General features: G+C 35.2%; 1 protein-coding gene across 1 annotated transcript in view; it reads right to left on the bottom strand.

Moving 5' to 3' along the window:
• The window catches only part of Cntnap2 (contactin associated protein 2), a 2,247,664-nt gene that overhangs the window by 1,295,438 nt on the left and 939,375 nt on the right, over positions 1–12,851 (bottom strand). The window contains 1 exon segment of the mRNA NM_001427648.1: positions 425–628. Coding sequence (NP_001414577.1) covers positions 425–628 — 204 coding nt within the window.

Genomic DNA, 12,851 nt, shown 5'->3' with positions numbered 1-12,851 from the left:
GTGACTAAGAGAAATAGGTATACAAATAGATAATCTGCCACCAGAGATGGAAAAAATAATTGGCAATATAACATGAATTCTCATAGAATTCTCATTTTAAAGGGTTAGGCAACATTTAAAATGCTTTCAATTTATTTATTTATTTATTTATTTATTTATTTATTTATTTATTTATTTAGTATGTATGAATGCTTTGCCTGTGTGTATGTAACTCTACCTGGTGGTCATGAAGTCAGAAACAGTCAGTAGTTCCCGTGGAGCTCCAGTTCCAAGGTTGACACTTGTAAGCTATTGTGTAGCACTGAGAATTGAACCTATGTCCTCTGCAAGAGCATCCAATGCTGTCAATTGATGAGCCATCTCTCCCACCCTTCTTTATAAATGTTTTAATGATACAAAAGAATAATAGAGAATCTCAACAAACCTAGATTTAAACTGAAGACCAGCTTGGCCTTTTTCAGTTCCAAAGTAATGTAATCTCCTTGCTGTCCTTCACCATGCAGAAGTACTCCTTCACTCTCAGAGGTCTTAAATTTCAAAGCAATAACATCTTTGAGTGTTTTCATCTTCTTGTTTCTGAATCGATATGGTAACACCACATGGCCATCAAAGTTGATAACGTCAGCCCCTGAGAGGAGAGAGAAACACAGTATTAGGCTGGTTGCTTTAGGTGGACAAACACTTTCTACTCATGCCTACTTGGAAAAGTGGGAGTTGAAAGACTCTTTTCCAGAAAAGTACAGATTCCAGTGCTTTTACTTTCTTTTAATTTACCATGTGTCCCAAAGTGGATGTACTAGAGTACATAAATGATAAGAATGATCATATCTATCAACATAGAATTCTTCTTTGATTACCATATTAATACAAATTCACTTAATATAAATATAATTGAAATTTCAACTTTGAAATGCATAGTTTATTGAAAAGGAGTAAAAGACAATTAATTCGTAGAGAGTTTCATATGATTTTTTTGGTAATGTTCACCTTATCTCCAGATTCTTTCCAGGTCCATCCTCATTCCCTACCCATTCAATTTTGTGTCTTTCTATATTTTTTAAGGCCAATTTGTATTGCCTAAATATTCCTGGATATGTCATCTGCCACTGGTGTGCAGTCAATCAACCAGAGGCCACATGCTTATAGAAAACTGTCTCTTTTTTCCCTGCAGCAAATGACTGCCAATGGCTCCACAGTGTGGATGGGCTTTTTTCGCCAAGCTTCCCACTCTATGCTGGGATTTGGGCTGGCTTATACAAGTTTTGCTACGGTGTTCCAACTGCTAGGAGTCAATATCTTCCTTGCTGTGTCCATGAGACAGTATTTCCTTGTAGTCATCCTCCCACATCTATGTCTTACAATCTTTCTGAAAAATGTGTAGCTCTAAGAGATTGTGAGATTTAATATTTCTCCTTAAGGAAGATAATTTCTTGCTATTCAATATATATATATATATTTAAATTTTACATCACTTCTACATATAAGTACACAGAAACTTGAAAAAATGTATAGTATACTGATATTACATAATATCCATATTCTTCTACATTTTCAATAAATTTGTTGATGGATTTGGGATTTGTAACTAATTGAACTTTAGGTACCTTTCCCCAGATGTCCTCTGTTACCATTTCTGAGTTGGATAAACAAATATCTGATGTCACTGTGGCTTGAGTAATTTGAATTTGAATGTAAAAATATCATATTAAAATTTTCAGAAGTGATGGTTCAGATTGTGTGTTTTATTTACCTCATCATTGCTACTCATTTACATAGTCATTTAGCTACTTGTTCAGCAGTATAAGGGAGAGAGAGCGAGAGTGAGAGCAAGAGCGAGTGACAGAGAGAGAGAGAGAGAGAGAGAGAGAGAGAGAGAGAGAGAGAGAGAGAGCGCACTGTATAGCCTTACACAGGCAATGGGTTTCCAGGTGATGGAATGGTTCTAATGAGAGTTATTAAAATGTAAATCAAATTTTTCTTTAGGTCACAGGAGTGTTGCTATTTTTAGATATGTATTGCAGTGATATTTTCAAAATCCCATGTCTGTTATCTTAATTTTGAAGTTACAGAAAATTTAGCCAAGCTGGATTGTTCTAGTACCTGAAAATCATAGTTCTGTACAAAGCCAGTCTTTGTGCTGTGAGAGTTCTTCCTAAACTCCTCCCACAGGAAAATAGCGGGGGAAAATAACAGGGAGTTGAAAGCTCATTGGAGAAATGTTTTCTCACTTTCTACTCTGGTTTTCTGGCATGTACTTAGTTCCAGCACCAGAGGGAGCAGTTTTGTTTGCCTGGTGAATGGAGTGAGCCATCCCACCACATTTCCAATGTAGGGGAAGAAGAGGTGAGGGATACCCTAGACACCCGGCCCGCTTTGTGTACCACCTGTTAGGCCAAGCATTTGTTCTCTACAAAGTGAACTGCAGCAACCGATTGCAACATTACTTAAGGCTTAAAGGTCTGTTTTCCATAAATCCATCAATAGCTTTCAATTTCTTTAGAAATACCAAGGTGACAATCTCAAATCTCTGCCTTTTAATCAGAGTTTGAACAATGTTATGCTTTTAAAAGTTCAGAAAGGGGCTAAAGAGATGTCTCAGCAGGTAAAGTGCTTTCTATGCAAGCACATAAAAAGTCAGCTGTGATAAGGCGAGCTCATGATTTCAGCAAAGGGTGGGGAAGATAGAAGAGACCCCAAAGCTGGTGAGCCTGGAAACTCCAGGCTCAGTGACACCCTCTCTCAAAAACATAAGGAAGAAAGTGGCTTAGAAAATACATGACTTCAGCTTCTGACCTTTACAGGCACAAACATACACATACACATACATCAGAGCACCTAAACACATTCATATCACATGCAAATAAATTCTTAAAGGCATGTTAATTAGTTGAAAGTTCCAGGAGCCAAAGTTAATCTTGTACTTTCAGCTTTCCTATAATCAGCGCTGTTGCCCATAAAAAGGCTTTCATAATCATCAGACTCCTGTTCTCGGTGACTGTGAATCACAGGGGTTTATTTTAATTCAGAGGCTGGGGGAAACAATCATTAAGTCCTGGCTTCTGCTCACACTGCAAAGCCAATTAGACTAGAGCTTAATCATGTATCCTGTCATAGCTGAATTCCAGTGGTAATATCTTCATCATCCACAATGAAGGATAAAGGTGAAAAAAACAGGACACGATTTTCAGATCTTAGGTTGAATTTAAAATCTACAGTTGGTAGAAATTTCTTTTTGTCTTGAAAGGTGGATAAATGAAAACCAGGAGGAGGAAGTTAGTTATGATCGCTGGAGAGCAATTTTGCCACCAGCTTCCTATCAGTGACAATTGAATAATAGAGCCATCGTTGTTTTATATGCCTTCTATATATATTAATTGTGACTTATAATGCCTCTCATTCAGATCTCAGGAAGCAAATGTCCCTTCAGCCTAGATAGAGGCCAGAAATCTCTGCTTTTATATGTTCATATAAATAGAATTCTCCATGCAGGGACTGGAACAGAATAGTGATTTGTGCAAATGTGGATGCTTTCCTGCCTAACACTTAGCACAATGGGGCACTGTGACAGAGAGAATGGGCGTGGTTTATTGCTTCTAGTCAATCCTATAGTGTTGATAAAAATCATGAAGAAGGTTATTTCAGGTTGCCCAGACTCATTTTGCTCATGGTAAATCCTTACTGGTGGGCTGAAACTGATAAAATGACCTATAAGCCAGACTTCCATTACAAAGTCAAATCTGTTTCTCTATGAATAGCTTAAATTCTTTCGAAATATCCACACATTCTCTTGTGTTTGCTAGTAGAAAGGTAGTCTGGAAATTATTAGACTCCCTGAAATGATCTGTGTAATATAATTTATACTTAAACACCTATCATACTCCTTTAAAAGAGTCTGGAATATTTTATAATAATGTAAATAACATCCTCCACAGATTAGTTCTCTTTCCTATGAAAAACACATTAAAATTTCACTTGACGTCTAATAATATGTTGTGCTTATTTTAGGACAAGCTACTTTTTTTCTGTGATTCTGATTACTTATCACTCCCTAAAATTAAGATTTCTCTGCAGTGATTAAATATGTGTGGTTGAACTGTTTAAGCCATTCGAACAACAGTAATGACTATTCAAAAGTGAATGCCAAATCACAGTGTTTCCACAATTTTGCTTCTAACAATAACTCAGGGAGCTGGGAGTGTGCCCAACTCATCAAATCTGCGTGCAATGAGGCTGTCGTTGTTTTGTTAGTTGAGCTGCTGATTTTATACTCTCTGAGTTTGTGTAAGACTTTTCTGGAGTTTTTAATTACATGAGTATTTGGGCATTATCTAAATACTTTCCATATATTTCTATCAAAACATGTATATTGTTACACACACACACACACACACACACACACACACACACACACACACACATATATATATATATATATATATATATATATATATATATATATATATATATATATATATATATATTAGAAGTTCTGGCCAAGAGAGATCAGATATTGTTAATGATCGATAGTTTGTTTATATGTTAGATTTTATACATTTATCTACCAAGCAATTCATCTATTTAATCTGAAGTATGGCATAATATACACATTACATATAAATTCCAAATACATACATGAGCATAGTTTATGTTTTCAACCTGAATATGAGTATAGGATAACATAGGTTGTCTCATTTATTACAGAATATATAATATCATATATTATATATACATTATATACTGTTTATAATATTTACATATAACAGTATTTGTGTGTGAAACATTATATATAATCATCAAAATTTATAATAAATATATACCAAATTATTTTAAGAGCTTGAATTACATTTCTAAACTAAAGTTTAAAATGACAAAATGAAATTTGACTAGAATTTCAACTTTTACATGAATGTGCATCCTCACATTTTTTTAATGTCAGGAGTTAGTATTAATAAATGTTGATATACTTCATGAAATAATACGAAAAAGATTTTAACTTATTGCTCTGTCAGATTTATTCCTTGTGTATGTGTAGGTGAAAAAGTGATTGTACTTTGTGTGTCTGTGTGCGCGCGCATGTGTGTGTGTTTGTGCATGGTATATGTGCACATGTGTGTGTAGATGTGTGTGCCTCTGTGCATGCAAAAGTCACAGGAACACACTGGATGCTTTGCTCTTCACTCCCAGCCTCATTGCCTTGAGACGAAATCTCTCACTAAACCTGACGCCAAGATGGCATCTCGCAAGCCTCAGGGATCAGCTTTTTCTTACTTGTCCTCTAATAGATTGTGGGTTACAAAAGTTAATGCTAGCCAAAGTTCAAAAGCATTTGTTGAATGGCTTGCACGCTGTCACTTGCATTTTAACAAGCTGGTATCGTAATGATCTTTGTTAAGTTTAACTTAAAATTTAGGCACCGAATTGGATGACATTCCTAAAATCACCTTCTCCTTCTTTGGCATATAGCTACAACCATTATATATGTCCTAAACATCATAAAATTTCTGGCTAAAATTTCTGGCTAAAATTTCCTATTTTTTAGGATCATGACCACGATCAGGAATTTATGTGACCGGGCACTAGAGTAGACATAGCTCAGATGAACGTTATCTCTTGCTGCTTGGATATGCTTGGATCTAATTACATTTTTCAAGGAACCGTGCTTTATTTCAGTGTAGATATGGTTTAAGCCTAAATAGATGAAGTGGATTATTTCAAAAATCCTATCAATCTGACCTAGATCTAGAATTTGGAGGGTGAGATATAATAAAATAGAGCCCTAAGCAGCTGTCATGAAAACTAGAACTTGAGTCTGTACAGTTTCCCTTTCTCAATAAGTATATTCTACCACATCATAAAGGAGCAACAATGTCAGAAGAGTTGTTATTGAATATTTCATACAATTTATTAATTACAATATATTTATCAATATACAGGTAATCATGTAGACTATTAAATTCTATTGCTACATTGGAACATGTATATGCCTGCATATGATATGCATTGGATATCTTATTAGCCTACCTATGCAAGGTACTTCTCAGCTTTCCAATCTCTTCCTAGTACCCTTACTAGTCCATAACAGTCTAATTTAGTTTAGTTTAGTTTTATTTTGTTTTTCTGTCCTGATTTCCTCTTCTTCCTCATCATTTTTAGTACATTCTATAACATTCTATACTAGCTAGTTTGGTAGATCAAGTAGGCTAGAATTTTGATGGCTTGTATCTCAGCTCCAATTGGTTTTCTATTTCAGGGTTAGCTTTAATATAAACAGCCACAACCCCACATTCTCCTTGCTATGAACCAACCTCCTTAGTATGACTCCCTTGTCATGATGTCCTAAAATCTCTGATGGTATGAAACAAAATTAATATTTTGTACTTCTATCAGGTTTTACAATCATAGTAATTAAAAATTAACAAACACAGTAAATTAGTATCAGGGAAACAAGTGCCATTGTTCCAACTAAATCTGATTTTACAGATCTTAGGACTTTGAAACTGGGTGGTAAGATGAATTTGAAAAATTTAGAAATGCCAGATAGAGACAGCAAAGAATGCTGAGAGCAGGAGTTAGTGAATGAGGTTAGTAGGCATTCAGAAGACACTAATGCTGATTGAAATATGGATAGATAAGGCCTGTTCAGGAGGTTTCAGATGGTAATAAGATGCCTGCTGGAAATTAGATTAATAGCAATTTATGTTACATCTTACAAAGACTTGGTCTATATTTTGTTCATGTCCTAAAACATTTGAGTGGGATTGAATTAAAAAGCAAAGGATTAAAAAAAAAGCAAAGGATTAATTAATTTGATCTGATAAATTTCATGTATCTTAGCACTCAAGCTACTGAATGGTTATTGCTGGCTTTTTTTAGCCATATTTACAATGTGAATTAGGAACAAAGTAGTTGAAAGTGTGAAACACAGTCAGTCAAGAAAGGACCTTGAGTGAATACTCTTGTCACTAATGCCAAGACCTATGGGAATTTCACTCTAGCCTCTGTGGTTTTTCATGTGGACTTGATACAAGTCTCTCTGTGATCCTTCAGACCTTCAATATCAGATAAGATTTCTAGGCTTCCAGATTATTATATCAAGAGGCTAACTTGATCTCCTTCTCTCGAAAATGGTACCAATCATTGGATTAGCCAACTTCATACTATATAGACCAATTTCCATATTCTGTTTCTCTAAAGAATCTGGAATAATATAGTAGCTATCATCATTCCATTCTTATTGCCTATTGGTTCATGTACGGGTCATCAGTTCCTTCAATTTCTGTTTATCTGGGGCAGACTATTTCTTCTAATATTTAGAAAGAAAATTTTGTTAGGAATAGCTTCCTTAGGTGGCAAATTTGGGTTTATTTCTTTTCTTTTAGCACTTGTAATATATTTCCCATTTTCTTTTGGTGTATAGATTTATTTTTATGAGTGATGATACAAATCTAATGAACCATTATCTGTGTGACTTGATATTTTTCCTTTTCTGTTTACAAGTTTTTGTCATTATCTTCTATTTGAGAGTTTCATTCCACTGTGTTTTGGTGAAGGTCTGTTTTTATTTACACTAAATGAGGTTTTTTCAGTTGTATCTGTAAATCCATGTTTACTTAATGTTTTGGAGAAAAATATAAGCCCTTATTTAACTATAATAAAATAGATTTTCAATGTTTCCCCTTTTTATTTTTAAATATTTTCCAATTTGTTTATGAAATCTTGATTATGCTCCATATGTTTACCATCTTTCTTCATTCTTTTAAATTTACAACCCACTTTCTCTCTCATCTTTCTGACTTTATTCGTTTGTTGACAATGTTAATTAATTGACTCGATCTTTAATTACTGAATTTTTTGTTTAATCTGATCTTCTACAAATGTTCTCTTCCATATCTTTCATTCTATTCAGTAGATTTTTATTCCTCATATTCCTGTGTAACTTAATTTCTTAAATGTCTATTTTTAATGATGGTTCTTAAATGCTTTAACCTCCCTTATCATCCAGCACATTCCACAGGTAGTAGAAAAGAAAGGATGTGCCTGGGGGCGAGAAAAGTGGACCTGTTTAGAAAGATTCTTTGGAGCAACTCTGCTTAGCGTTGTCTAGAAATTGGCAGTTCAGTTCACAGGTTAGTAGTGACACAAACACTTCATGGATACAATAGCAGTTCAGTTCGGTAGAGTCAGGATAGTACAGAGAAATCAGCAGTGGTGGCACTAGCTAGCCGACAGCCAGACCTCAGCCTGGGCACAGGTCAGTTCTGAACTGTGCCACTCAGGGAAGTGAAGATTATTAGCAAAGATGCGACACCTACAAGCACTGCACAGTTGGCCACTGCCTGTTGAGTTCTTTTTAGACTCCTCCAAACAACACCTGTCCTCCATGAGTCTTGCCTCAGCCAACGTGCCTATTTCAGCAGTTTGTCTCAGCTGACATCACTCTGTAATGAACCTGAGTCCATGGCAGCAGCAAGAAACTGCAACACACCCCCAGAAATTTTTTGTTGCCCAACAAATCTAGTTTAACTATGTAATGTAAGGCATATCAATATATGTGTGTCATTAGCAAAGAATCTTTTATCATGTGTCATTTTATGTATCTGTTTTAGTAGAACATTGTGTGTGTGTGTGTGTGTGTGTGTGTGTGTGTGTGTGTGTGTGTGAGTATCCATGTTTGTTTTAGTGAAACTTTTTTAACAAGCCTTAGTCTTTCATCTGTGCCTATGTATCTATTTCAGGAAAACATTTTCTTATGTGTTTGTCCCAGTAAAACACCTTCTAATATAACTGACTTTCCAGAGAACCCTTAAAATTCTGTTTCATTCTCGTTGTTCCCTCTTTCGTGTGATTTATTTCTCTGTACTGAATTTTGAATTCACTTCCCTGCACTGTCTCCCCACATACTCTTCTGAGATTCTTCAGGATAATTTAATGTTTTGTTTTCCAAATAGCTATTAGATGTTCTTCAAATTAGGATATGTTTCTAAATAATTGGATTACTCCTTTAAGAATTTTACATTCTCTTTCATACTATATTTTTCTACAATGTCTGAATATCTGGTGTGATGTTCACTTTCCCCCCTTTTATAAAGTTAATTCTTCAGTCTGAAGAGCATAGATATGTGCTTATCCTGGCTCTGGGGACAGATAATATCTGGGATTTCTGGTGAGTAGCCAGAGTACCAAAGCTGTGGGATGACCAGACAACATACACTATATTATACTGATAGAATTCAGTTGTTAATATGGGTTGTGGTTCCTATGTGCTGTGCTACAGATCTGGAGGGTTTACACAAGAATCCCCAGTTCCTTATGCACGAAGACAAGGAATACAGGGACCTTGACACAGTCTATAAGTTCATAGATAGATGAGTGGAACCTACATTAGGTTTTCTCAGAGAGTATCGGCTATGGATGATCCAAAGGCAAGTTGAAGCTATAGCCACAACTTTACTTGGCCTACAGTTTTAGCCTACTATATGAATTGCTTCTACAAAAAGATATTCTCTCATGTTCAAGTCTGACAAGCCTATGCCAAGCTAAGAAGAAGTAGTAAATTTCAGTGGATGGTGTAACAATTTAAGCTCTGATGATGGAGATATCTAGAATGAGAACCTTCTTCAAAGTTAGGGGGCATTTTAGAATAAACCTCCAAACTGAGTTTTGAGTAGGTGAGGACTATGGGTTTCTCCTGCATTCAGGGCTATTGTTTGGTTTTTAATGGCTGGACTTGTTTGCATTGTCCACCTTACCTTAGTAATGGAGAATAGGCTCCCTCTCACAAGGAGCCATAGACAGAAAGGAATTGACTTTTCTTGTTTCCCTATTGTTCGTGTTAGTTTTTGGTGCTGTTTGTGGCTTTTCTTACTACTTTATTAGTTCAGAGAGTCTTTTCTCTCTATCTCATTTCTCAAAATATGGTTTCTGGTTTGTTACTCTGATTCTTTTTTTCATATAAAGTCACTTAGAAAGTATTTCTTTTGTTCTTGATCCCCTCTTCTCTATAAAGTTTATACACCAATACCCAACTGCCTAGAAGATTTGCCCATGTCCATGTTCCCCATCTGTCTCTATTTGTCAAGTACTTTATTCCTCTTATAGGCTTTCTTGCCATTGCTCTCTTCTCTAATGTCAAGTCACTTTAACTGGAAAACATTTCTTATATGGGTACTTTTGCCAAGAAGAAGAAGAAAAACTAAGCTCTGTAATGTATATTGTAAAAAATTTAGTGATAGCAGTTCCTGCTTTCCTCCACTGTCTCATTTACTCATTCTTCACTATGTGCTAAGATAAGATGCTAAGTCATCAGAGCCTCTGGCCAAGGTCATGGGAACCTATCCTCTGGAATGGACTTTTTTTGTCATCATCTGGTTTCATTTCATCCATTTTCTAACTCAGAAAAGACTTCACTACTAGGAAGTTTGCCTATATAAAACAGCCCCCTGATGTCCCACTGGAGCTTGCAGAACTTGGTGACATCGTTCCTCATGTTGTGTGAAAACTAACTTGCTAAGGGTTTGATTTCCTCCAGGGCCTTCGTGTTCTAAAGGACAGAGCTAAGTTACATTTGCAGCATAATAATATCTTCGTAAATTGATTGAAAGAGAATGTGTCTTTGAAATATCATGGTAAAAGGGGACTTGCATTATGTTCCTGCAATTTTAAAAACCTATACGGGGTTCTGTGAAGTTGATCTTCTAAGAAAATATAGATTCAAATGTAATGTAAAAATATGTATTTGCTTAAACATTATATCTGTGGGATTCAATATATATGTAAATAGTTTTAAATGCATTGTGATAGTTACACTCATACTGCAATTGTTTGTAAGTCAAAAGCTCAGACATTTAACTTCTACATGAGTTTTATTATAACACATTTTTCCTTTAATTGGATGCATTGAAGAGAAACTTACTTATTGCAAGATTAAAGTTAGGAAGCTTATTATGATAATCTTTCACCATGGTTATTAAGTTACTAAGACATTCCTTTAACAGTTGTTTTGGACTAAATTGAGATTTATTGACTTTCAGAGGAAAGATGGATCTGTTCCTGTATATATTTTATTATTATTGAATTGCTTTAAGAAAACCTATAATGTGCAATGAGTTATGAGTAGCTCATTATGTGGTAAGCGCTCTGAACCAAGTCTGGACACAGGAAATGTTAGTAAATTTGAAATTACATTACCAAAATTACACTATTCAATATCAAAACTGAAAGTGAAACTCAAAGTGCCCTCTGCTTCCAGAAAGACCTATTCATATGCGTGTACATTGTTACAGATACCATTTTCTGTTTTCTCTCCCACCCGGTAACAACTCACAGCATACCTGGAATCAGAACAATCTTTTTCTAAGTATGTTATAAATTGAACGTGCCTAATAATGTATGAACTTTCTGAAATTAGCATAAAATTTATTTGAAAAAAATCCACATGGAAGCTGTTTTCATTATTATCTTTGTAAATCAAAAGGACAAATAAATTAGAGTTGCTTTTTCTCTGCTAATGTTGCTGTCCAGTGAAAAGAATTCTGCAGTGTTGACTATGCCAAAATCTATGATTCTACCAGGAAAAGATTATCTAGACTGTGAGTTTAAAAAATGAATGCAAGAAGCAGACATCAAGCAGATCCTCGTGTTTCATGTACCTTATGTTTCAAAGAATTCCTAGCATTCAACTTGGGGTTTTTAAATAGTCACTAATTTCATTTAAAACATAAGTCACCGTGTCATCATCCATTCCCCTGTGCTATAGACAAAAAGATGGAATTCTGGGAAAACCAAACTAGGAGTCTTGTTTTGCCACACTATTTCATAGCCTGTCAATAATGTTGAGAAAATGATCAATCCTTTCTATTAGCAAATGAGGAGAGTTAGAAATGAAGGTGTATAGAGGTTAATGTCAGCCAGTCTAGATATTTTTTGACATCTCTCTGTGTTACTTCCAATTCCTACATTAATGATATCTTATCCTCATTCTAGAGCTTTGACATCTGGTGTCTGGCTGATCCCAGAGGACGAGCTTTCCCAGAGTTAGACAATTATTACAGTAACTACCAATGACCTGTCTTCAAACACACAGCCCAAATGCAACAGATCCTAGGATTGCAACTCAACTGCTATTGTTCTCATACACTCATATTCTGAGCCACTATCCAACTTTCATAAATACCCCAAAGTCAAGTACCTGACAACTGGGTACAACTTCTAGGCACTAGAATCCATTATAAATAGTTTATCTAGCCAAACTCATGGCTTTCTACCAGGCCTTATCCACTTGTAATGAAAGTATAAGGAAAGTATAAGTAACTTATCTACACCATACAGTCACAGATTCACTCTAACTCCAATTCAACTGACGAAATATTGAAATCTCCACCCTCCTTTTAGGACACAGTACATAATAAAAACTCCCTTTTAGGTGATAGGTATGTGGTCATACCAGTCTGTCTGTCCTCTAGATTACATTTCTTCTTCAATACTTTAAGAACACCATTTACAGAAAAATCTCATCATACTTTGTGGAGAAAGTAGAGGGAAAAATGCAAGTTTTGATCAAATTGAAAAAGGGTAAACTTAGAATTGTCAGCAAAGGTATTTCAGAGACCTACAAATAAGTCTTTTAAAGTAAAATTGTAAGCCACTGCTAAACTTCTATAAATTAGCATTCACTGAAATATCTTGGGCATGCATATTCATAATGCTAGGGATGACTCTAGGGACTCTTGAGGAAGATGAATGTATATTTAAAAATTATTTTCATTTGTATGTACATGTATGTGCATGCCTGTCATATATTGCAGGTGCCAGTAGAAGGTGTCAGTTTCCCTTGTGCTGCAATTACAGGAAAT

Source organism: Rattus norvegicus, chromosome 4 (assembly GCF_021556685.1).
Source record: "Rattus norvegicus strain SHRSP/BbbUtx chromosome 4, alternate assembly SHRSP_T2T, whole genome shotgun sequence".
In the NCBI taxonomy this organism is placed as follows: domain Eukaryota; kingdom Metazoa; phylum Chordata; class Mammalia; order Rodentia; family Muridae; genus Rattus; species Rattus norvegicus.
The sequence above is the reverse complement of the archived record's forward strand: the minus strand, read 5'-3'. Positions and strand labels throughout refer to the sequence as shown.